Source organism: Saccopteryx leptura, chromosome 2 (genome assembly GCF_036850995.1).
Source record: "Saccopteryx leptura isolate mSacLep1 chromosome 2, mSacLep1_pri_phased_curated, whole genome shotgun sequence".
NCBI lineage: Eukaryota > Metazoa > Chordata > Mammalia > Chiroptera > Emballonuridae > Saccopteryx > Saccopteryx leptura.
The window spans coordinates 182850905-182877812 of record NC_089504.1 but is presented as its reverse complement, the minus strand read 5'-3'; the positions used below and the strand labels follow the sequence as shown (position 1 = coordinate 182877812).

The following is a 26908-nucleotide window of genomic DNA, read 5'->3' as shown; positions in this document are numbered from 1 at the left end:
TAGCATCCAGTTTCTATTCACAAGAAAAAGCTCCAGTCCATCTTTTAATTTTTTTTTGAAAAATTCCTGACATTACAGAACTAAACTGAAATGTAGTAATATTCCACTCTTACATTTCCATGACAAACAGAAAAAAACTCATGAGCCCCCCTCCCGCCCCCCCAAAATAACCAACAGGGAGAAGCTTATAAAACTAAATATGGATCTCAGCATTAACAGCTGAACAGAGAAAGGAATTAAAACGCTTTAATTAAAAAATCACGAGTGGATGATAAAGTGTGTAGAAACTGAAAATTTACAAACTATTTAAAACCTGGAATCGCTGACTGTTCAGAAACTACACAGATGGATCAGGGTGGTGGTGAACAGCAGAAAGGGGTTATGGATGAATCTGCATTGTTCTAGCTGCTCCCCATGCCACCTGTCTCCGAAGAAAGCCTGTAATACACAACAAAAATTCAAAGTTAGTTTTCTGAGTGCCCACCTGCACCTCACCTCCAAAACTTTCAACCTGACTGGTCAACTGTGAAGGAGAGTTTGTGAACTATAATCAGTTTCATATCAAGGGTAACATTTAGAGCAGGCGTCCCCAAACTACGGCCCACGGGCCGCATGCAGCCCCCTAAAGCCATTTATCCGGGCCCACGCTGCACTTCCAGAAGGGGCACCTCTTTCATTGGTGGTCAGTGAGAGGAGCACTGTACGTGGCGGCCCTCCAGCGGTCTGAGGGACAGTGAACTGGCCCCCTGTGTAAAAAGTTTGGGGACCCCTGATTTAGAGATTTCTTGGATTAACCACACCATGTGCCTATGACCCCTGCAATCCAAGCTTCACGAGAGCAAATTACCTCAGAACCCAGGACCTGGTTACCAATTGTAGGCATACCTCAAACTATGCTCTTCAGAACCGTTTTGGGAGATGTTCAACCCTTTTCTACACTTGATCTTAGCCAAAAGGCCGAGAAGCGATTCAACCCTTTTCTGAAGATACACCACAGTAAGTCTTCTCTCAGTCACAAAACACAGAAGTAATATTACTGTACTGCTGAACTTATTTCCTCTCCTTCTAAGATACTGATAAACTAGTTTAGGAAGCATTTACCTGGCCTGACCTGTGGTGGCGCGGTGGATAAAGCGTCGACCTGGAAATGCTGAGGTCGCCGGTTCGAAACCCTGAGCTTGCCTGGTCAAGGCACATATGGGAGTTGATGCTTCCAGCTCCTCCCCCCCCCCCCTGTCTCTCCCTCTCCTCTCTAAAAATGAATGAATAAATAAAATAAATTAAAAAAAAAAAAAAAAAGGAAGCATTTACCTAAAAATTGCCTCATGAGGCTAATGCTGAGATAGCTTAAAAACAAAACAAAAAAAACCTTTCCTGTAGAACAGTCCTTGGTTTCTCTTTCAATGTGAAAGCTATTACTATTAATAGGTAATTCAGTTTTAAATGCTAAGGGAAGTCAAAGAGGGAGCAGCAAGTATAGGTTTAAGATTTATAACCTATAGTTCTTAGGCTTATTTTTCAGGGCTTAAAAGTGAAAGCCAAAAAATAATGTTTCAGTAACTCCCTAGAGCTCACTCTAGGAAACTCCCAAATCTGTGGTCTTAAGACAAATTCTCCACCCAAACCTAACTAGCTACAATGCCTATGTTTGAAATACATCATTCCCTGGAATCCAATTTTGAGCTTGTTATGTAGTAGGCACTTGCCTTGCTTCAGTGATATTAGGTAACCAGCAAGACTTAGCTTCCATTTCAAATAGAACTAAATGTGTTCCAACTGAAGTTTCAGTTCATAAATTTATTTCATAAAAACTTTAAGCCTGGCGTGCAGGAGTCCCGGGTTCGATTCCCGGCCAGGACACAGGAGAAGCGCCCATCTGCTTCTCCACCCCTCCCCCTTTCCTTCCTCTCTGTCTCTCTTCCCCTCCCACTGGAGCAAAGTTTGCCCAGGTGCTGAGGATGGCTCTGTGGCCTCTGCCTCAGGTGCTAGAATGGCTCTGATTGCAGCACCCTGGTGGGCATGCAGGGTGGATCCCGGTTGGGCACATGCGGGAGTCTGTCCGACTGCCTCCATTTCCAGCTTCAGAAAAAACAAACAAACAAAAAAAAAAAACACAAAACCCTTTAAAATGACTGGTATAACCTATTCATGGTCTTTTGTCAAGGGAGTATGAATACTTCCCCATCTGTATCCCTTTTACAACAATGAAAGCCAAAAGCTTGCCAGAAGGGCCAAGGAATAAATGGGTCTTTTCAATTGCAAGCTAATTTTAAGTCCAAAATGGTATTTATGCCTCCACATAAAAGGGAATATTTTGTTCTTACAGAGAGTATAGATTCTTGCCTATGCCAAAATGGGATAATCTAGGGTAACAAACTACAGGCCCCAAACGAAGAGTTTAGGGGGAACCTTTAGAGGGAACTAAAAGGTTCGACAGAAGAATTGCTAGAAAGTTTCAACCTAGGGTCTAAAAATATTCATGTCATATAAAGTGATAGCACTTTGGTACCAAAAATAACTTAGAAAGAACTGTCCAGAATTTATGCACACAGCCTGAGCAGGGGTGGAAGGAGGCAGCAGGTGTAGAGGGCACAAGATGGGAAAAACAAACCAGAATTATGTGAAGGGTTCTTGCTGATGGCAGTCAGCCCCTTAAACATCTGTATTCCTTTCCAGCAATCCTTTAGGGAAAACTCATTAGGTGATAAGGCCTTCTAGTCAAGGACTACATAAAATAAAAACCAGATCTGCCTGACCAGGCGGTGGCACAGTGGATAGAGCGTCGGACTGGGATGCAGAGGACCCAGGTTCGAGACCCCGAGGTTGCCGGTTTGAGCAAAAGTCCACCAGCTTGAACCCAAGGTCGCTGGCTCCAGCAAGGGGTTCCTCGGTCTGCTGAAGGCCCACGGTCAAGGCACATGTGAGAGGGCAATCAATGAACTACTAAGGTGTTGCAACGTGCAATGGAAAAGTAGTGATTGATGCTTCTCATCTCTCTGTTCCTGTCTGTCTGTCCCTGTCTATCCCTCTCACTTCGTCTCTGTAAAAAACAAACAAACAAACAAACAAACAGATCTCTGGCCCTGGCCCGTTGGCTCAGCATGTGGAAGTCCTGGGTTTGATTCCCAGTCAGGGCACACAGAAGTGCTCATCTGCTTCTCTACCCCTCCCCTTTCCCAGCCATGGCTCATTGGACTGAGTTGGCCCAGGGTGCTGAGGATGGCACCATGGCCTCACCTCTGGTGCCAAGGTGGTTTAGTTGCCAAGCAACAGCCCCAGATGCAGCATCACCCCCTAGTGGGTTTGCCGGGTGGATCCCGGTTGGGGCGCATGCATGCATCTGTCTCTTTACCTCCCTGCCTCTCACTTAATAAAAAAACAGCCCAGGTCTCTGGTGCAAGATTAAGTCCAAACTGCAAAAAAAGTTTACCTAAGGGAGAGCTGGACTACATAATAAAGGAGCAGCTAGCAACTGACAAGAAAAATCTATTCTGGACAAGGAACTTAAGTTTGATTCTCTAGTCCATGTAGACTTAGGACATGTAAAACTAATTCACAGGCCCAATCTGGGATCGAGGGTACACAACACCATAATAATATTGCAATATTCATGAGCAATTATTTTTATTAACACTATAAACCAAACCAAATGTGGGAAAACATCAGGGGGAAAAAAAATCTCTAAATCCCTTGGAAAGGGCATTATACTTTCATTACCCTGGCAGTATGTATTCAGGTTAAATGGAAGACTACCAGACACTTTTTGCCATTATACCTATAGCATTTCTAACTTTTAATGGAGAGAACTGGGTTTTAGGCTAAGAAAAATAGTAAGGTTTCAGGGAGATTAACAAGTCCACTTTGAGTTATTAGTTCTCACTAGTCAACCATGTGATTTCAAAATTTAAATTTTCCTAGGGGCTCTAATTTTTCTTTTCTTTTTAATTTATTCATTTTACAGAGGAGAGGGGGAGGGGGGGAGAGACAGAGAGAGAGAAGGGGGGAAGAGCTGGAAACATCAACTCCCATATGTGCCTTGACCAGGCAAGCCCAGGGTTTCGAACCGGCAACCTCAGCATTTCCAGGTCAACGCTTTATCCACTGCGCCACCACAGGTCAGGCGGGGCTCTAATTTTTCAATCTGATGATTGGATGGATGAGTTCAGTTGATACTTATGTTTACTTCCAAACCTAACTCTATAATTCTCTACTCATAAAGATGGTTGGTGGTGAGACAGAGCGTAAGCAAGAGGTTAAAGGAAGGATAAAGGGACTTAGTCTAGCAAATAACAGTTGATTTAGAATGGACAGAATACTATCAAATTTTGTGTGATGTCACAGGTTGGTTGTTCAAGATTTACTCAATGTCATAGGAAGAATAATGCTAGTTCAGGGGAATGCAGACAAGCTGGCAAACTTGTCTCCCATTCTGAGTAAAAAACATGTAATTTGCTAAATTTCATCTAGCAAATTTTAGGTTGATTTAGGTTCTTTGTATGTATTCCATGTAAAAGATCCTCAGAGTAACCACACCAAAGGAAACAAGCCTGGGATGGACACCATTACTTGCTGCCATTGGCAAAGTAAAGGATCTGCTAACTATTTTCCAGTAAAGAAGCTTCTTGCCAGTTATGGAAGACCCTCCCAATTTACCTGCCAGAGGCCCATCTCCCTTTGTGGGGAATGACCAAGGACTACAAAATTAACCAGTGATATAAAGAAGTACAGTCAGTTTTATAGACTACCTAGTCAATAAGCCACAGGTCACAAGTTCCCACCCCTTTACCCTTCATAGCACATGGTCAACTAAGGTTCTCACTGTGGCAACTTTATTATAGCTAGAAACACAAATCTGGCCAAAAAGGCCAGCTGATAAACTTAACCATTAAATAATAATAATAAAAAAAGTTAATGGAGAAGCTTTTATTCATTAACACAGAGCCTAACACATTGTTATATTGCAAGGCAGAATAAAGCTACAAAAAATAACAGAATGAGAAAGAGCAAGAACTGTGGCTCTAGATATAGTATTCAACAGGTCAGAATCTGAAAACAGGCACTCAGCTGAAATGGCCTAAACCTAAACATAGTTGACACTGCCCCCACCCCCACCCTATTATCCCTCAAATAGTAAAAAGGAAATGTCACAAGCTCACAATTATTTGGTTCCCACCAATGTTAACAAAGAAAAACAAAATGAATCAAGAATTACTTGAGGGGGGGGGCCCTCAAGATACGCAATCAGTAGGGGGAGAATCTCTGTTTCTCGCCTTTCAGTTTGTTAGTTACACATGGCACAGCAGAGGTGGTGGTGGTAGCTGAAGCCCCGGTACCCTTAGCAGCAGACACAACATTTAGAGCCAGGAGAGGGATGGGTTTCATGCCAAGCAGACTGGAGACACAAGGGGCGGTCGGAAGAGGGTTGGGGAGGCTGGAGGGTGCTTCGGAGGTCCCCGCTGTGGCGAGCGAGGGGGTGGTGGTGGAGGAGGAAGAAGAAGAAGGGGTGGAGGGTTGAGAGAGGTTGATGCTGAGGTGATCAGGGATCGTGACGGAGGCTGCCTGGGAGGAGGGTTTAGCGTTTTCTAAACTGTAACAGAGGAAAAAAGGAACAAAAAAAAAACGGGTGGGTGGAAGGGAAGACCACAAAAGGGAAAAAGTACAGGACAAAAACTGCTTCAGTTATCAGTAAGTGCCTCTGATGGCCAATTAGGAAGACCTAATACCAATTTGTTACAGCTGCCTTAGTTTGTATCCCACCCTGTAAAAATGCATGCTTGCCAAATTTCATTCCATAATGCTACTTAAAACTGTGAAGATAAAGGTGATAGACCAAGAACAGTAACACCACACACATTTCCATGTATGTATGACACACTTATCCCACTCAGACATCAGAAAGGAATGGTTTCAAGTCCAAATACCATCTATCACTTGTGAAGCTTTGGGATATTAACTCCGAATTTTTTAAATTGCTTTCCGTCCTGTAATTAGTATGAAAGTTTGCTTCCATTTCCATAGCAAACTAACCAATATATTCAGATGGGCCAGGAAAGAAACCTAAATAGGTCATTCACTAATTTCAAACTTCAAAGAATGTAGCATTTTCAAAGAAAATGCTAAAGACATAAGTATAGATAAGAACTAGGGAAGTTTCATTTCTGATGAGGGGTTGTGGTGAGGAATAAAAGCTCCTTGTTTTGTGACTGACCATACTTGTACTACAGAACTTACAGAACTGGAAGAAACTCAAGCACTACCAAAAAATTTATGTTCAAAAAGTAAAAATATAGTTTCTACTCTTAAAATAAGGTCCAAATAACACTAATGACCAGCAGCTCCCAAATGCCTGTATATGTCTAAGCCAGAACTGCAAGTGTTTGCTGAAGTCTGTCTGGATAACCCACCCAAGATGAACTCTTCAAGAGAAAGGAGGCTCTCTTAAGACTCCATTTTGTTTGCACAAGTACAGGACAGCTATAATCCATAAAGGAGGGAATGAAGAACCAGAATCATGGCAGAAAAGCTCACAACACAGTACTAAAAACACAAGAAATCTTTCTCTCCTAGTATTAATAATAAATCCTGCTGGTGTTTTGCATTCAAACTGGGCCAAGATGAGAAAGTGAAGAGTGAGCTTTGTGCATGCAGAGTCCTTGCTTGAATGTTAAATGAAGCTTCAAGAAGTTCTGACCAAAATCCATAGCCTGGACAGTTTCATTAAATAGCATGATGATGTCATGAAAAGTGAATAAATCAAGAAACTAAGGTGATGCAGCTCTGCTTCCCTATAATGTAACCACTGATCTAACATGGGGGATAGATAGGTCAGGCAGCAGGTTACATTACACTATCTGACAATATAGTGTCTACCTACCCAAGCCTAACCAAGAAGAAAATTATTTCCAGCTTCCAAAAACATGATTCCCGCCACTTGCCAACCAACTCCCAACTAGAAACAAGAGGACAAAACCTTTGTAAACAGCTTCTGTGAAAAGCTTACTACATTTCACTCTGAACATTAAGAATTTGATGTGCTTGGTAGCTGAAGAAGAAAGCAGATCCAAACATTGAGAAGTTTATCTTACATAAAGATTAGCAAATACCTCAAGGTTATAAAGACTTAATGAAAAATGTCAGGACCACTAGTGCAAAACTGATAAATTCTTAGCCAGGTGATCAACACCATGGGATAAACGTGGTCAGAATAAGCATAATAACAACAGAAAACTCTTATTTATGAATTCCTTTCCCTTGCACTAGGATTCTGGAACTCAAAACTTTAATGTACAACAGAGACCAAATAGTTATAAGAGGTAAGTAACAACTAAACAAAGGCTATACATGAAAGGGACAGCTAAGCTCCACAGGAAATGGGCTAACACTGGTTGAAAATATCTGTAGAAATGAGAATGTAACTTGAGCACTTATGCTCAAAAGGCAAGAAATATTAAAAAATGCCTGGTAGGATGCCCACTGGACTATGAACAGTCCTGCTACAATCATGTGTTTAGTAACATTAGCTATCTTTGGATAAGAAAAATTAAACCTCAGGAAGTCAGTCATTACTGGATGAGATGGAGAAAAAAAGAGAAAATACACTATGCATTCTGAAATATTCCAAAACCTGTGCCTCACTTTCCATCACACTCTGAACAATGAAACACATTTGCAACTGGAGAAAAATGAATGTTTTCAGAGTAAATGGTAATGGCTGCCTTCAAGAAACTGCCTTGCTGTCACATAATTTCATTATCCTTATTTCAATTAAGGGTACTTTGGAGTCTAAACCCAATCAGTAAAAGAACTATTGGTCTGTATGACATGTACAGCAAGAGATCCCCATTTTATCTAAGTCATGAGTGGCTCTAGCCAGAGCACCTGACCTACTACTGAAGACTTGCTCCCCAACCTTTCCACTGTCCAAACCATTCAAAGTCAAATTCAAGCATTCTATTTTCCCTCCCCCAACCCCATGCAAACTTACAATCTGGTTATATTTTCTACTACACTAAAAGATGAAAACAGGGCATCTATCCCCAATCCCACTCCCCAAATAGTCCCACATTATATAAATATATATAATATAATTTAGCTTTCCCCAACACACATATTACTTGTGTGTTGACATCAATAAGACAAAAAAGGGAACCCTTACCTGACATTGATTAGATATTGAGCCAGGCTAATGCTGGCAGCAGATCCAGTGATGGTAACCTGCCTATCAGTAGATCCTTCCACTGGGTTCGCAATTTTGATCTGCGCCCCAGACATCTGACGGATCTCATTGATTTTAGCGCCTTGACGCCCAATTATGCAGCCAATCAACTTTAGGGAAAAAAACAAGAAAACACACGAAATTAAGAATAGCATGACTAGGTCCAGGTATTCTATCCCACCCCTCCAGCCTTCCATAGCTTGGGTCCATGACCAAGGCAATGGAAAGCACTACTATCTGCATCTTGCACACTCTATTCAATACATACTCCTAGTTAAGTTATAGACTGCTGCCTGACTTGGGTGGCACAGTGGACAGAGAGTCTATCTGGAACGCTGAGGTTGCTGGTTCAAAACCCTGGGTTTGCCCAGTCAAGGTACATATGACAACAAGCAAGCAATGAACAGCTAAAGTGAAGCAATGAAGCAACTATGAGTTATAACTTCTCACTCCCACTCCTCTGTAAAATCAATAAAATCTTTAAAAATTATAAATTGCTCTAAACTCTTGCTTATTCTTTTGACGACTACAGGTCAGAGCCAAATGAACTGACTCCTAGGAGCATTAGCTCATTTTCTTAAAAGACAAAATAAAACAGGGCCAAGATAACAAATCTAATTTATCACAATAATCTCAGGAATGGATCTTTGTTTTATGGGGCAACAAAAGTGCATAAAACTCATCCTACCATGGTTACCACTTTACTGACAAGCACTCTATTTTCTAACACTTTTGTCTTGAGAAAAAGAAATTGTTCTACATTTGCACTGTCCACCACTATAAATATTAGTAAGATGTGATTATTGAACACATCAAGAGTGGTAAAGCGCCTGACCAGACGGTGGCGCAGTGGATAGTTTCAGACTAGGATGCAGAAGACCCAGGTTAGAGACCCCAAGGTCGCCAGCTTGAGCGTGGGCTCATCTGGTTTGAGCAAAAATTCACCAGCTTGGACCCAAGGTCGCTGGCTCAAGCAAGGGGTTACTCAGTCTGCTGAAGGCCCGTGGTCAAGGCACATATGAGAAAGCAATCAATGAACAACTAAGGTGTCGCAATGCGCAACAAAAAACTAATGATTGATGCTTCTCATCTCTTCGTTCCTGTCTGTCCCTCTGTCCCTGTCTATCCCTCATTCTGACTCTGTCTCTGTAAAACAAACAAACAAACAAAAAAAGAGTGGTAAAGCTAGTGAGATAAATTATCATTTTTTCCAGAGAGAGAGGGACAGATGAAGATGAGAAGCATCAAGTCTTAGTTGTGGGCACCTTAACTGTTCAATGACTGATTTCTCACATGTGCTTTGGGGGAGGGGGCCTCCACCCTCCAGCCAGCAACCCTGCACTCAAGCCAGTGAGCCTGCACTCAAGCTGGCAACCTTGGGGTTTTGAACCTGAATCCTCTGTGTCCCAGGTCAATGCTCTACCCTCCATGCAACCGCCTGGTCAGGCTATTTTAATTATTCTTAACTTAGCCACATGTGGTTAGTAGTGAGTATCACTTTGAACAGCATAGATATATAACATGCAAAGAAGATTGCTTTATGGATAAGGATAAGCTTCAAATCTACAATAAACAAAGGCAGGCCCTGGCCGGTTGGCTCAGTGGTAGAGCGTCGGCCTGGCGTGCGGAAGTCCTGGGTTCGATTCCGGCCAGGGCACACAGGAGATGTGCCCATCTGCTTCTCTACCCCTCCCCCCCTCTCCTTCCTCTCTGTCTCACTCTTCCCCTTCCACAGCCGAGGCTCCATTGGAGCAAAAGATGGCCCGGGCGCTGGGGATGGCTCCTTGGCCTCTGCCCCAGGCGCTAGAATGGCTCTGGTTGCAACAGAGCAACGCCCCGGATGGGCAGAGCATCGCCCCCTGGTGGGCGTGCCCGGTGGATCCCGGTCGGGCGCATGCAGGAGTCTGTCTGCCTGCCTCCCCACTTCCAGCTTCAGAAAAATGCAGAAAAGGGGAAAAAAAAAAAGAAACAAAGGCAAATGGAAATTCATGAGGCTCTTTCTGCCTCATGAATACAAAAAGTTTTACCAATTTTCTGTCGATTTTTATTCAGGATTTTAAATACTTTAAAGTTTTTTATTTGGTATTTAACACACCCCCTTGTTTTACCCCAGGCATAAAATTGGCATGACATTGCTAAGACTTCTATTATTTAAAACCAATTTTTATTTTCATTCTATGCAACCTAACTAACTACACTTACATCATTTGGAATGGTGAGTTCATGAGAAGTAGTCTGAGCAGATGCATCCAAACCTGCTAAAAGACAGAAGAGAGCAAGAAAGTTCAATGCACAGCATACAAACCCCAACTGATTTGCACATTAACCTAACAGAAGGAAATAAACTGGAAACCCACAATTGGTTGTTGGGATTCATCACTAACTTGAAAGCCTCCAAGGAGTAAAAAGGGATAGAGGGGTGTAGAAATAAGGCTGGAAAGGTCCTTCTGTACACTCAGAAGAGCTGATTTCATGCCATTTCCTGCAAAGCCCAGCCTATTAGGGTAGAGAATGGAAGCAAGGGGGAAGGGAGTATGGTATCCTTAATCAGGACCAAAATCTAACCAAGTCCTATATTTCTGCTTAGAATTTCTTGCTGTTGTGTTCCAGTTTTATCTCACCAGATGCTCCCTAGCACCAGTGCCAATATCATGCCTGTTACTGGGTACCATGGACTCTTGGCACACATGCAGAGTTGCTTTAAATATACTTGTATCAGATTAAAAGTGCCCCCCCACACACACTATCCTAACCTACATTTGAAGGTCAGAGAGAATGAAATGGCAGTCAGGTAAGGAAAGTTCATTTCTCCACATTTATTCCCTGTCTTTTGCTCAATTCCTTATTTTGTTCTGGTTTTTATTTTCCAAAAAAAAGAAAAAACCAAAATCTGGTCAGTGAACACCCATACTCATCTATAATGGCACCTGGACTGGACTAGGGCAGCTAACTTTCAAGGCTAATCCTGCTCTTGGCTGTGGTTGCTAAACTCAACACTTTTAGAATGGGGTTGGCTAGATCCATCAAGGGACCCTCAGGGGCACCAAGCCCACCCTTTCGCTCTCTCAGCTTCTTTCTGCCATGTGCATGTTGTTGGTATGTCATGGGCAGTGAAACAAGACTCCCACCAGTTTATTAATATAACAGTAGAATACTACAGATTTTTTTTTTAATCATTACCCCAATAGCCTTTCACCTCTGGAGAGCTGGATTCAATGCCTGTTAAGATACAAGTGAAAATGAGTTTGGTGGTCTCATACTAACCCTATCGGACAAGTTATTCCTTATACAGAAAAAAAAAAAAAAAAAAGCCCAAAACAAAACAAAAATTACTACATATTTTGGCATAATTGGATTGTCTCTACCCAGGTCTGTGAAAGCTGTGGAGAGAAAGGGGGTGCCAATCAGATCAAAGGGGCAGCAGTAAGGATGGGTTGAAAGAACGTCAGCCTACCCCTTGCCTGACAAAGCATCCCCAAAACTCACCCCAAACTTCCCAGGGCCTTTTTTTTTTTTTTTTTTTAAAGAGAAACTCACCCAAATGAATACCAAGTTAAAACACATTACCTCCTTTGGTTTAGCCACAGAAGATAGTCAAGTTTAAACCAGCAGGATGCTGGGTAACGAAGTTTGTCTTAAACAGATGTCAAACTGAGACCTTGGTGCTGGCCTCTGTCTTGCACTACACCTTACAAAAATAAACACTAAGGTATCCATACCACTGAATCCGGTGTTGCCATGCGTCATGGGAAAATGAGACTGTTGCATTGCCAATTGGTGCAGCTTGGTCAACTGCAGGGAGGAAACAGGAGAGGTTGGCATTAGAAGAGTAACAGAGCCAAGGTTCAAGCACATTCAAATTTGAAAATGCAGAGCTCCTGATTCCCAAAGTTCATCCTACTACTCAAACTACAACAGAGGGTAAAAATGGGGATTCTATCACAACCCTAGGGATGGGCAGAATATGAACGGTTAGAACAGGAACCAGCACAAGAGAATGAATGCATTTTGGGTGTGTAAAAAGAATAGTAGCAGCACCCGTCCAACCACCCCCCCCCCCTTGTCACTATTTAACGAAGGTGTTTGCAGCCATTGCAAAACTTGCCTCAGGGACAAGCAGACAGGCTAGGTAAATAACTGTGCAGTGGTACTAGGGAAAACACACCATGCAGGACGCTGTCAGTATTGGGAGAAGGGAAGGAGATGAAAGGGAAAGGAGACTGCAAGGAGAGATTAAAATGAAACCAAACTGGAGTTTAGCCCTTCCCCCACTACTAGTTTCTAAGCTATTATTCTTCATCTATATGAATTGTCTTGGTTATTGTAAAATAATTCCTCTTTAAGTATACTTCCTGTCTTGGAGCCTACCACTAATCAAGAGCCAAATTCAAATTCCCTAGTCTAATGCTCAGCACCTGAAAAGGTTAGTAAGAATAGAGGAAAAATGAGGCAAGAAATGCCCTTAAAAGTCTGAATACCAACACTTCTTAATAAGAGTTTTTAGTGGCAAAGAAGGTTTTATCGAGTTGTCAATACCCAAATATTCAGCTTCCTTATTCCTCCCTGTGCAAATAAGCCCCTTCCCCATCCCTCCAGGTGTTTTTAAAATTATCACCTCAAATTGAAGAATACCCAAAGGCAAACCCAACCTCCCACTCCCACCATGGAAAGGACTACATACAGAGATCCATGGTCCACTATCAATTTTAACTGTGCCTGGAAATAACAAATGACAGAATACTATGGAGCATTTCTCTTTTAAAAAGAGTATCTGAACACGGGGACAAGTAGAACTTAATATTCTGCCAGATTATAATTTCCAGGGATCAAACGTCAAAAGACAGACAAGGTGCTACTACGACCTGATTAAAGACTATTTTTAAGAGCTGAAGTATGGGATAAGCCTTGTGAAGAAAAGCCTGTCAATTCTTTACAACCCGACTCACTTCTGCCTACATAAAAGAAAAGAGTGCAACAATTTTGGATGGGAGAGGGAGCTTTTCAAAACAAGAAGTGAAAACAAAACTTACATCTGGCTGAGGAATGGCATACTGTCCTTGAATGGTATAGGCCTACAAAAGGAGGAAAACAGTTCCTATTAAAAACCAATCACGGACAGCCACCCAGTGGGGAGAAAAAGACAGATTTCAACTAGCCAGGAAGCCAGAGTTGAACTAGAGAATTGGGAGGCTAGGGATTAAAGCAGTAAACGCTATCTCACAAATTAGTCAGACCCGAGTTGGCCTTCTTTAAATCCTAGATATGATGACTTATTCTGGGAAGCCTATGTAAAGGGAGCAACATTCCCTGCAATCAAAGGCAAAATACACACCGGTTTCTTAATGCAAATGTGGGAAGTGGGATTAAGCAATGCCTCAATTGATAAAGCCCCCTTCTTTCTCCCTGTGCACAAGATAGCCTAGGAGGAAAATGATCTCTTCCCTCAATCACCCCAACCCTTCTACCAATCATGGTGATATGATTTGTTTGCATAAACCTACATGGCATGTTTTGAAACACTTCCCTTTTCCTATCTCAAGTTTTCTCTACATCTGCCCAAAGACTTTATTTTAAATGCACTAGAAGCTAGCTGCGACTCTAAGTACTAGAGAGCCAACCGTAAAATACACACCCACACAAAAAAATACCACTGTGTTCTAAGTCCTGCCTTCTCCCACCTCCCTTCCATAAAAGGCTCCCTTGCAGCTCCCACTATGCCCTCCTCCCCCCACACCATAATCTCCAAAATGGGTCTTCAGGGCAATGGGGTGGGGGACAAGGAGGAGCAGGTAGGGTAGGGAAGGAAAGAGAGGCTGGCTAAAAGGATGTGAAGCTTCTCACATCAGTGGCCAGTACCCCCAAGTATACCCGGGTGGGGGTGGAAAGGTGAAAATGGGGGGAGGAGTGGGAAACAGGGAAGAAGGGTTGAACAAAAAGGAAAAAAAAGAGTTGGTGTTACCATCTGGTGGGCTACGCGGCCTGTGTGAAATGAGGTGTGTGTGTGGGGGGTCAGTCCAAGTTCCCGTGGACAGTTGGTGTCCACAGCACAAAAATCACCAGCGCCACTGGCCCCCCGCGTGTTGGCAGTCTCGGCTGAGGCAGAAGGATTGAGTGAGCCTTGGAGACTGAACATCCCCTCTCACCTCTAGAGGTGGTCCCTCCAGGTCAGGGTTGAGGCACATGGACGGGGTGGTGTGGGGAAAGCTCGCACTGTCGCTGCCTGTGCTGTACCTGTCCTGTGGATAAATAGAGGATTTCAGTCTCCAGGGCTGTCAATCCGGCACCTTGTCACCAGCATGAAATTCACACAAAAAAAGTTGTTTAATTTTTTCTTTTCCTTTAAAAAGTAGCTCACAACACAATTTGAAACGAGCTGCAATCAGTCAATTTAAAAAAAAGTTACCTAAAGGCAGACTTCACACTGCACAATTGAGTTATTTTCAATAAGAATATAGGGGTAGGGCAACAGAGCTGATGCCAGCTCCTGGTCAGTGTGGGATTACGTTGAACTCCTAAAGAGCCCATTTTATTACAAAGGAACAAAAGACAGATCCATCTGTGGACATTGCATGAACTGGGCCATTTAAAAAGGCCCGTGGGAATAATCCATGACAGGGCCACTCACGGAAAAGGCTGCAAGCTTTTAGAGGGTGGTCAACTGAATAAAGGGGAGGGTGAGGGTGGAAAGGGAAGCAAAGAGGTAAGAAGGGGAAGGTGGGTACAGAAGGGAGGGAAGGAAAGGAAAATGGAGAAAAAAATGTAAATAGAAAGGATTTCTGTAGCACAGCTTGGGACTTATTTTATAATACCAAAGGGGGAGTAGAAGAATCCAGAAGAGCAGGAACTGGGAGTTCCTGGGGAGAATGGGAAAAATTCCTAAAGCTAAGCGTTGCTACACTAACTCAGGCTGGACCTTTGCTTATCCTGCCCCTAACCAGACTAAAAGCCCTTTGATCAAGCCAGTTTGTACAAGGCTAATGTTAAAAGCAAGGTACTGACCAGTTTCAAGATAACACTGACATATTTAAAATTCTTGTGAAAACTCCCAAAACTACATGACCAACTAAGACCCCAAAATTTGTTGTTTTATGTCAACTCAACAGACTATGAATGAGACTTCAAACTATGCTTTCCCAATTCAAATACAAGATAAGACTAAATACTTGTGCTTGTAAACAAAGCAGCCCAAATGGGAAAAGAAATTTTGAGGAATGCACTTGTGTTTAGGAAGCTACCAAAATGAAGGTCACTATTCCAACTTGAACCCCAGCATTTTAAAAACTGACCTACCTATTCCTCAAACACTAACCAACAAAGCATAAAACTACCATGGTGACCAGTGCTTGCCATAAAAATCTAACTTCACAATAACCATGTGCCAAGGATCAAGAGTTTATGATCTTAATGAAGGAACAGAGAGTTCAAGGAGGTGCTACGATGTTCTCACTCAAACACCAAAGGTCACACAGCACCACTGCCCAACATATTCTCTCTTCTATTCTTGCATACTGAACCCTTACCCCAGCTGATTTGTTATGCCATGTGGGTTTAAATCAGTGTTTATGAGATTAAGAGCCTGAGGGACAATAACACTGGAGTTTGGGAGTGAAGGGGTAGGAATAGGGGAGGGGAGGTGGAGGAGAAGGGGAAATTTGTAGGACACTCAAGTTCTAAACCCCCAATTTTGAGACCACCATCCACAGTCTCCTTCAGAGGTCCAATTCTTTACTTCCTTTATTCAGACCTCTAATACCCCACACATAAAGCATGGATGGTGTGGGGATAGGGAGAACAGTGACACCAGGCAATTTAATTTAACCCTTTCTTCTAAGCCAACCCACTTTAAATCACCAAGTAAATTACCTCTTCGAGTGCCTACAAAACTCCCACTGCCTGCTGAAAAATAGGGCTTGACATTCATAGCTTCCTCCAGTACAAAAAAAATAAAATAAAATAACTAAAAGCAGGTCAAACTAAGGCCAGAGTACAGGTTTCAGCAAGCATGCAGTGGTGTGCTGCTGGCAAAGATGACATTTCAAATACAGCTCTCATTGATATCTAACCCAGCAATAAAAACTTTCTTACCTGACCACCTGCAAAGATGACTGGAGAACTGGATGGCTTGGGCCGGTACGGGATGGTCACGCCCTTCGGAGGGGACTGGGAGAGAGTCAGAGGGGAAAAAAACAAAAAGAGATAAGGTTTCAAAGCTGCTTCAGCTGTGTGGCTTAAGCTCACACAGTCAAATAAATTAAAAACTGTATTTCCATCCCCTCCCCTACCAATTTTATCTCTGGCTAAATCTAATCCGAAATCATCTATAGTTATTAGCCTTTAAAATAGTAAAATGGTCCATATACTAGAGTTCACACTAATTCTCATCAAGGCAGATTCTTCTGTAATAATTTAGGCATTATTTCCATATTTTCAAATAAGTCTAATAATCATGAAAAACCTCTATGTGTACATATGTACTTTATAATTGGTGAGTAACAGGATCTTAATTTTGACCTGAATAGGAAATCAAGCCAAAATAGGAAATACAGCACCCAAATGTTACATCTAGGATAATACAGACACTGTCCATTAATAGTTCTAAGGTTCAATCAATATCTTTCTAACCTCTTCTTGGAAATTCTCCTTTCCTGTCACCAATAAGGGACCAACTCCAATGAATGATAATTCTACAAAGATTTACTGTCCCTTAGTTTTGCTATTCTTGTTTTAATTAAAACAGCATATACCAGGACCTCATAAATCATTCATAAACACCATCACAAATACATTTTATCTATATAACTAGCACTTTACACAGAAATTTAGAAAATATGTTAAACTTGAATGTAGCCACAATTTTCTAATCTAAAAGGCAACTTAGCTTCTCAGAAACCGATACAGCTTTTTTCTACTCAGTCCAAGTAGTGAATCTTCCCCTACCAAACCCACTAGAACTGCTATAATCCAAAAGATCAGTGCTGCTTAACAGTTTCTATTTTTGCTCAGACTGTAAGAAAAGCCAAAGCTGGGGGAAGAAAAATATGAACTTAGGAAACCTCTACCCCACCCCCACTGAAGGCTTCTAATAAGCTTCACCTAATTCTAGTCTTACTAAATATAGTCTGTCTCCCCAAGAATCACCCACCCAATTCTCAGCATGAGCCTGAGGGCTTACCTCCAACATGACCACGCAGATCTGTTTCACACACTCAATGATGGATTGCGGAATGCCAGCAATAGTGATGGCCCGCTCAGTTGAGTTGGGTAGCATATCCCCTGCCACCTGGACCTGAGCCCCTGTACTCTGAGTAAAAAAAAAAAAAAAAAATTTAAATCAGAGAAAAACAACTCATATTTGTTTCTTCCAATTCCTCCAAATAGCAACTTTAGGGTCTTAAGCTCAGTAAACACTTATTCCACCTCCTACTTTTACCCTTTTTAACTTCCATTCTCACTCTTCCCTTATTCCAGATAGCACTGTTTAATCAGTTATAAATAAATTAGCCTCTGAAAGCCAAGAATAAAGCTAAATAACAGCCTAAATTTTAACCTGCTCTCAAGAATAAGGTATTTAATAGACAGTTTTCTCTCAGCTAATGTTAACTGTGGGCCACCAAACAAATCCCAACAAATTATCACCCACCTTTCATTCTTACTAATCAAATATTTTATATTAAGCACATTCTATGTGCCAGGCACCATTCCAAGTACTAGGAATAACTCAATGAACAAAACCAAAATCTCTGTTCTCATGGTATGTACAACAGGCTCCCAAATCTTCCAACTTGTGTTCCTTTAGGAGTCATTCACATTTCATCCCAATATCCAATTCAGTAACTCCCAAATACAGTTAAAAAGCTTCCATAATTCAGTGTCACTTCCACAATTTGTAAGAGAATAAGCAAGATTTCCACTACGTTCTGATATACCTTCCTGTTTCCCCCTTGCTGTATAGGAATTTTGCCAAGGAAAATATTTGCTACTATTATATGTCAAATTGTAAACTCTTTAAACATGAAAAAAACATTATGAAGACTCATGGAAAAGTTGACAAATAGAAAAAAAAAAAAGAGGTAATATTAAAAAGTTGAAAATTCTGGTTAATTTTTCTAGTCTTATTTTCTTAAAATATATGAAAAAAAGATCAATTGTATAATACTTTTCATCCCAATATAATCAAATTGTAATCTTCTAGCACTATTATTACTTTAGTAAGTCTTCACTCAACAAATGCTAACTTTACCTAGTCATACTTAAGAGTTAACAAAAGCCACACTTAAAATACTTAATTCTGAAAAAGGAGCATAAAAGTTACCAACCTCTCGTATTTCCTTGATCTTGCAACCACCTTTCCCAATCAGAGAGCCACACTGACTAGCAGGGACCACCAGCCGCAGCGTGACTGGGGGTTTACTGGCAGCTGTGCTATTGGTCATAGAGCTGCTGATGTCCTACAAGAGGAAGTTAGAACACCAGAATATAACAAATTTTAAGCAAATCACTAGGTACCCCCAACTGCCATAAAGGAATCACTTATCTTTAAATAAAGACATTATACAGCCTGACCAGGCGGTGGCACAGTGGACAGAGCGTCAGACTGGGATGCGGAGGACCCAGGTTGAAGACCCAGAGGTCGCCAGCTTGAGCGTGGGCTAATCTGGTTTGAGCAAAAGCTCACCAGCTTAAACCCAAGGTTGCTGGCTTGAGCAAGGGGTTACTTGGTCTGCTGAAGGCCCGCGGTCAAGGCACATATGAGAAAGCAATCAGCCTGACCTGTGGTGGCGCAGTGGATAAAGCGTCAACCTGGAAATGCTGACGTCACGGGTTCGAAACCCTGGGCTTCCCTGGTCAAGGCACATATGGGAGTTGATGCTTCCAGCTCCTCCCCCCTTCTCTCTCTCTGTCTCTCCTCTCTCTCTCTCTCTCTCTCTCTCCTCTCCTCTCTAAAAATGAATTAAAAAAAAAAAAAGCAATCGATGAACTAAGGTGTCGCAATGCGCAACAAAAAACTAATGATTGATGCTTCTTATCTCTCCGTTCCTGTCTGTCTGTCCCTGTCTATCCCTCTCTCTGACTCTCTGTCTCTGGGAAAAAAAAAAAAAAAGACATTATACATATATCATGATCCACCATCAACAAATTCTCAAAAATGGCCCCTCCAAAACAACTAATTCTGAACAGATAAAAACACCTACAACCTCACCAGTGGTGGCAGTGGATAGAGAATCGACTTGGGACCTGAAGTTCCATTCAAAACCCCAAGGTCACAAGCTTGAGCAAGGGGGTGGCTGGCTTGGCAGGAGCCGCCTGATCAAGGCCCATATGAGAAGCAATCAGTGGACAACTAAAGTGCCGCAATGAGTTGATTCTTCTCATCTTTCTCCCTTCCTATCTCTTTCGCAAAAACAAAACAAAAAAACACCTAGAAACCTCTTCAGAATTAGCTCTATTTACCCTAGGGGAAGTGTTTATTGGTAAGGCGAGAAAAACAATTAGTTTTTGAAATTAAGAGTTGACTGGCCAGCCCTGGCAGTTGGCTCAGTGGTAGAGCGTCGGCCTGACGTGCAGGAGTCCCAGGGTTCAATTCCCGGCCAGGGCACACAGGAGAAGCGCCCATCTGCTTCTCCATCCCTCCCCCTCTCCTTCCTCTCTGTCTCTCTCTTCCCCTCCCGCAGCCAAGCCTCCATTGGAGCAAAGTTGGCCTGGGCGCTGAGGATGGCTCCATGGTCTCTGCCTCAGGCGCTAGAATGGCTCTGGTGGCAACAGAGCAACGGCCCAGAATGGGCAGAGCATCGCCCCCTGGTGCGCATGCCAGGCGGATCCTGGTCGGGCGCATGCGGGAATCTGTCTGCCTCCCCGTTTCCAACTTCAGAAAAATACAAAAAACAAAAAAAAAGAGTTGACTGGCCAAAGGAAAAAAAGACTGAAGTAAAAATCAAATAAAATATAAAACATAAAACAATGCACCTGACCTATGGTGACAAAATGGATAGGATAGAGCATCAACCTGGAATGCTGAGGTCATCAGCTCAAAACCTCAGGCTTGCCCATTCAAGGCACATACAAGAACCAACTACGAGTTAATGCTTTCATTCCTCCCCACCTCTTCTCTCTCCTCTAAAATCATAAATTCCAATGGCAAAACCAGGTAGGAAAATTTCTAACAAAGGTAGAATGTAGGAAATAAAATCAATAAATCTTTAAAAATAAAAGATGAAAAATACACCCCTTAATTCAAATAACCACTTCTGTACTCTAAGAAACCTAAGAAAGATTGGCCTGTGGTGGCACAGTGGGTAAAGCATCAACCTGGAACTCTGAGATCGCAGATTCAAAACCCTAGGCTTGCCGCTCAAAGTACAGAGGGGAAGCAACTCCTTTGAATTGATGCTGCCCACTTATTCCCCGTTTTTTTCTCTTAAAAATAAATAAATAAATAAATAAACCGCCTAACCAGGCGGTTGCGCAGTGGATAGAGCGTCGGACTGGGATGCAGAGGACCCGGGTTCGAGACCCTGAGGTTGCCAGCTTGAGTGCGGGCTCATCTGGTTTGAGCAAAAGCCCACCAGCTTGAACCCAAGGTCGCTGCCTCCAGCAAGGGGTTACTCGGTCTGCTGAAGGCCCACAGTCAAGGCACATATGAGAAAGCAATCAATGAACAACTAAGGTGTTGCAACGGGCAATGAAAACTAATGATTGATGCTTCTCACCTCTCTCCATTCCTGTCTGTCTGTCCCTGTCTATCCCTCTCTCTGACTCACTCTGTCTCTGTAAAAAATTAAAATTAAAAAAAAAAAAAAAAATCCTAGAAAAATGAATATACTTCTGCATATCATTGTTTTAATGTCTTGGTAATCCTACCATTGTACAGATAATAAACTAGAGGCTAAAAACTTGCCTCAATTACATCCAAATAACTGTAGATTTAAAATTTAAAAATTGTACTGACTTCACAGCCCATAGTACAGTCTTTCCAATAACAATATTCTGCATCCAAAAAGTCATGCTTTTTACCTCAATTTAAGCCTTCTGAATATTAACTGGTTTAAATATCACTGCTCAAAGTTGCCCCGGGCACTGAGGATGGCTCTGTGGCCTCTGCCTCAAGCGCTAGAAAGGCTCTGGATGCAACAGAGCAACGCCCCAGATGGGCAGAGCATCAGTTAGACCTGGGAATGGTAAGAACATGTTTCTTATTTGGTTCAAGTATGAACAGATTTTCTGAATGTTTTCTAAGCCACAAATTCTGGATTAGCAGAGTCTTACAGGTCAAAAGATATAACACTTCTGATTTTTAGCAAGGATAAGATCTCAGCTACCATTAAGTACTCAAGGACCAATCAAGCAGCAGCCAGAAGCTCAATTAGCGATTAGCTGTATTACTAGAGATAGAGTGGAAACTGGAAAACTGAAGAAAATATCTAGGGCAATAGTTCATGGTTGGTTCAGCACCTGAAGGTTGAGGTGGCCTGGTAAACACCAGCACCACCAAAAAAAAAAAAAAAATACCTTCCTGCCTGACCAGGCAGTGGCACAGTGGATAGAGTGTCGGACTGGGATGTGGAAGACCCAGGTTCGAGACCCCGAGGTCACCAGCTTGAGCGCAGGCTCATCTGGTTTGAGCAAAAAGCTCACCAGCGTGAAACCAAGGTGGCTGGCTCCAGCAAGGGGTCTTCAGTCTGCTGAAGGCCCGTGGTCAAGGCACATATGAGAAAGCAATCAATGAACAACTAAGGTGTTGCAACATGCAATGAAAAACTAATTGATGATTCTCATCTCTCTCCGTTCCTGTCTGTGTGTCCCTGTCTATCCCTCTCTCTGACTCCCTGTCTCTGTAAAAAATAAAAAAATAAAAATAAATAAATAAATAAAAATACCTTCCTTCTGCCAGAAAGCCTGAAGTCAGTATTTTGTTTCTGATCAATAACTTATAAAACCTTCCTGCCTGACCAGTGATGGCACAGTGGATGGAGCATCAACCTGGGATGCTGGGGTCACCAGTTCAAAAGCCTGGGCTTACCTGGTTAAGGCACATATGAGAAGCAACTACTACGAGTTGATTCTTACCACTCGTCTCCCCACCACCCCCTTTTCTATCTCCTCTAAAATCTTTAAAATATGTATTCCCTCCTAGTGTACATCAGACACAGAATTTTAAGATTGACTTAAAAAAAAACAAAACTGCAGCCAGGGTAGAAAGATAATACTTTTTTTTACACTGAGTCCCTGATAATAGTTAAATTGTCAATTATTTGTTTTGATACTCAAGTGACTTATTTTTTAACTATAAATAATCAAATTTTGGAAATGCTGAAGAACAAAGAAGCCATCTACAGATTTTTATAATCCACTCTGTACTTGAATTTAAAAGCCCCTTGAGTCTGACCAGGCGGTGGCACAGTAGATAGAGCATAGGACTGGGATGCGGAGGACCCAGGTTTGAGACCCCGAGGTCACCAGCTTAAGCGCAGGCTCATCTGGTTTGAGCAAAGCTCACCAGCTTGGACCCAAGGTCGCTGGCTCCAGCAAGGGGTTACTCTGTCTGCTGAAGGCCCATGGTCCAGACACATATGAGAAACCAATCAATGAACAACTAAGGTGTTGCAACGGGCAATGAAAAACTAATGATTGATGCTTCTCATTTTTCCGTTCCTATCTATCTGTCCCTGTCTATCCCACTCTCTCTGTCTCTAAAAAAAAACAAACCCCTTGAAAATCACTAAGCTATCTAGAATCAATTAAAAATTAAGAATGAGAATGAGGGAGGAGGTAGAACGGCAAACCTCTTCCAGTTTGTCAATGATCATAGCAAAGGCTTTGAAGATGGCATTAGTGGGTCCAGCCAAAGTGATAATTCTCTCAGGACAATTCCCTTCTGAGATGTTGATACGTGCACCACTCTGTATAAGAAAAACAAAAGGTTAAATAGACAAATTATCTGAGCACATATCGACTATTTAGACCCTCCCAAATAATATGGGCAAGGAACTGCCTACATACACAATCCTCATATAAAGCAATTATCAGCATCATTTCAAATACCATTCCATATTTGTTCTCAAAGTATAGAAGTTGCCTTAAGTCTCGAATGAATTTAGACTTGCTAGAACTACATTTCCCAACATACTGTAATTATAAATAACCAAGCCAGAAAAATACTAGCTTCTAATCTTGAGACCTTTCCCTTTCTAAACTCTTTGCTTATACAAGGTTTTTGCTTAAATTTTTAACTTCCCAAGGTAAGTCCCCAAAATCCCAATAACTCACCTCCTCGCGCATCTTCTTAACTGATTCTCCTTTCTGTAAGAAGAAAAGTCAAGAGAGGTCAAACTGGTATTTTAACCCAAACTGACTAAATAGTAATAGAGTTGAAGTGAAACTGTCTTACCTTTCCGATGATACTGCCAACTTCCTACAATGGAGAAAACTAGCGTCAAATAAGAGGAATCTCGAAGTGTTCATTATCATGAAAAGGAATTTTTAACTGTCCAAAGTAATGAAAAAACTAAGACTTATTGGGGAACAGAAGCAGGCAAGATTATTCTTTCCTTTGCTCAAAATATAAGTGAACCTCTCAAAGTATTTGCTTTTCTCAAAGAATTTTGAGGAAATAACAACAGGAGTTGATTAAATGTTATCTTTGTGTTCAATATAAATTATTTTTAAAATACATATCACTCCCCTTAAGTTTCCCAAAATCAACTGGACAAAGGAAATCTACCTATCACAAGCTATAGCAACCTCTATGAGAAAAATCTTACCAAGGTATAACAGTCTGGCTCTAGCCTCCAGGTAAACCTTTCCTGCTCACTAGACCTTCCCAGTGACGTCTGTCCATTTTCCCACTACATTCTCATTTACCCTGCTAAAGAAGAGTGCTAACGCCAGATACCCCACAGTGCAAATCTGATGAGCTCCAAGACACATGCCCTTTCTTTCTGGCCCCCCCCCCCAGCAGTTAATATGACCCACTTTCACAAGCTGGTGCACACCTTTCCATGCATAAGTAGCCGGATGGTAAGAGTGACGTTTAATCCACCTTCAATCACACCAGTGTCCATGTCGAGCAGTGTTCTGGGGAGCAGGACTTTCAGTGGTCAAGTCTTTGGTCACTGGTGGGGGGGGTGAAAGCCAAAAACTGAAATGCAAACGTGACCAAAATGAGGAAGAAAACCACAGGAGAAATATTTCTCAATTATTTTCACTACTTATTAATATTTTTTAACTGACATCTAGGACAAATGCATTAACAACCAAGAGTATGAAAGGCAACTTTCCAGTCAGCTATATCATTAATGGTCAGGTTTCTGCTGACTCTCAGGATGAGGAAGATTCCTTCAATTGGCAATGGGTTCTAAGTGGAACTGCTGAACATGCACCAGTCGTCCTTCAACAGAATTAAGCTTCAACAGGATACAGAAACACCAGAAAATCATGAAGGCAAACCTCAAACTAACCCAACTACATACAGAGGGCAAATGACATTGTTTCCTTGTTAGGGAGCAGTTCAGGCTGAAAGCTAGAAAGGACAAATATAAATTTTCTAACCGGCAGCTATTTCTAGGTACAGAAATTGAGATGTAGCTCACATTAAAATTTAAATGTTGATAGGTGGCACCAATTTTTAAAAAATTTAAATCAACCACCTCACTAAAAAAACAAGATATTATCTGAAATACCCTCCTTGTCGGAGACATTTATTCTCCTCAATATAGCCATTAAGTATAGCCTTCTCCTAACCCAAGTTGATAGTCACTCAGATTTGAAAATATTCCTTGCTTCTGTATATTAACCTTTGTTACCACTCAGCCGTTACTCAATCTCTTAAATTTCCCTCCAAAGAAACAATCGAAATAAAACTGGTATTGCTAAAAATTTATTGTGTAGTTGTTTTAAGCAACAGTAATGAGCCTTTCCTACAAAGCAGGCTTTCCCTACCTATCCTCAATTCCTGTTTTAGAACGATGATTATATGAAGAGAATTTGTTTTTGAGTATACCTTTGCCTACAACCCCGCATTAGGTCCTAACTGTGGCAGCTTTAAAAAGGCTCTCTCGGCCTGCCCCGTGGTGGCGCAGTGGATAAAGCGTCAACCTGGAAACACTGAGGTTGCCAGTTCAAAACCCTGGGCTTGTCTGGTCAAGGCACCTATGGGAGTTGATGCTTCCTGCTCCTCCCCCCTTCTCTCTCTCTCTCTCTCACTCTCTCTCCCCTCTCTATAATGAATAAATAAAAATAAATAAAATTAAAAAAAGGCTCTCTCCAAAGTTGTTAATTTCTCCAGTGACATTTCTAGTATTCTTCCCCTTCAAAACTCCACTGTTCTCTCTTACAGTTATAGTTTTCCCCTCACAAAACTAGCCACCGTTTTAACTTTAACTTTGCTCAAACACAAAGCCCTTACCCTAAATATTTAAAAGTAGTTGCCAGACCATTCTGTACAGGGATACCTCAGAGTGATTATTTAAAAACAGGCTTTGTATTTCCCCAAAGGACTTCTTCCCCCATTTTCGGAAAAATTGCAGGCAAAATCCCTTAATTCAACACTTTTCAACCATGGAAAAACAAAAGTGCTACCAGGGTTAAGGAGAAACTGGGCCTGTAAGAATTTTTTAAAGTAAGATATGGTAACAAATTGACAGTTTAATTCCTTATTCCCACTCCAATATAATAGAAAGCACTTTAGAAATACAGTAATTCACGTTTGAAAGGGCAACAAAACTGAAAACCTATTTGAAGCTATTTCCTGAGGTAAAAAAACAAAGGTGTATTTCTAACTACAAATCATCCCAAAAATTCCTGTCAGATTTCTCTGCTGGACCAGGTCAAAATAAGTGTACACAATCCCAGCAATCCAGCTGTTAATCCTGCAGTTCATTACCCCTTCCATAAATAGCTCGGTCTGGGTCTATACCCACAGGCATTTCGTAATTTCAAAATTCGTTACCCCGAGAGAATGTCCTGAATAACTCGGTAACTGAGAGTCCGTCTACCCTTTAACTCCGCAGCCCCCCTTCCCATCCCTCCACTACAAGAGGAAAAAAATAATCGGTTCGGTCTGGGGGAGGCGCTGCGACCCAGGGGGAGGGGCCGGACTGGCAGTGCCTCTTCGCGTGGCTGCGCCAGCGCCTGACCCCCGCGGGGAGTCGCGCTCACCCGCCCGGCCAGCAAACCGGCCATCGCCTGCCCCCAACCCCCTCAACCAACAAATCCACCGCCGTCCCCCCAACCGCGCGCGCCCGCGCGCGCGCGACCTCCTTAGCTCCTGCGCAGCCGCCACCGGGAAAAGGCGAGGGGGGGGGGGAGAGGCCTTGCGCTAGGCCTACTAGGCCGCGCCGGAGCCAGGACCTCGCGTGAACGGCCGGCCTGGCAGAGTGACGGGGTAGGCGCTCAAGCGAAACTACGCGAGGTCGGGGATCCTGACGGAGACCGGAGCCCACTAAGAAAAATGGCAAAACTAAAAAAAAGCGCTATAGCCGGGGGCAGAGGGAGAATTTTGAAGCTTACCTGGAGGCGCGAGGCGACTGAGGGGAAAAGGGGAGCGGGCGGGAAGGGGAAGGGCGGGAGGCCGGGGGCGGAACAATAGGGGCGGGCGGGAAGGCGAGGGGGGCCCCGCGGGCGGGCGGAGGAGGAGGAGGAGGAGGAAGGGGGGTGGAGGAGGAGGAGGAGGAGGAGGAGGAAGGGGGAAAGAGACCC

At 42.5% G+C, this 26908-nt stretch overlaps 1 protein-coding gene across 20 annotated transcripts; it reads right to left on the bottom strand.

The window, feature by feature from the left end:
• Positions 1–230: 230 nt before the first annotated feature.
• On the bottom strand, positions 231–26908 carry PCBP2 (poly(rC) binding protein 2). Of its 20 annotated transcripts, none has more exons than XM_066369598.1 (15): positions 26720–26901; positions 24205–24350; positions 23601–23624; positions 23480–23512; positions 22996–23112; positions 18532–18663; positions 17388–17516; positions 16301–16375; positions 14359–14451; positions 13246–13287; positions 11935–12007; positions 11396–11434; positions 10418–10470; positions 8156–8325; positions 231–438 (listed from the first exon to the last, which is right to left on the bottom strand). In XM_066369598.1, exons 2-15 carry the CDS (start codon positions 24271–24273, stop codon positions 402–404), a joined length of 1086 nt encoding a protein of 361 aa, XP_066225695.1. In that variant the 5' UTR covers positions 24274–24350; positions 26720–26901; the 3' UTR covers positions 231–401. The 20 variants fall into 20 exon arrangements, with proteins under 20 accessions (XP_066225695.1, XP_066225694.1, XP_066225693.1 ...); XM_066369597.1 differs by having other exon boundaries at positions 10418–10473; positions 26720–26895; XM_066369596.1 differs by having other exon boundaries at positions 16301–16388; positions 17389–17516; positions 26720–26881.

Bases quoted from the DNA above. Each gene is read 5' to 3' on its own strand.
- PCBP2 (XM_066369580.1), bottom strand. From the start codon at position 24,273: ATGGACACTGGTGTGATTGAAGGTGGATTAAACGTCACTCTTACCATC. The intron at 17,517-18,531 runs GTTGGTAACTTT...TTTTTTACTCAG, and splicing joins AGATCAAGGAAATACGAGAG to AGTACAGGGGCTCAGGTCCA. The intron at 16,389-17,388 runs GGTAAGCCCTCA...TTTTTCCCCTCT, and splicing joins ATCTGCGTGGTCATGTTGGA to GACTCTCTCCCAGTCCCCTC.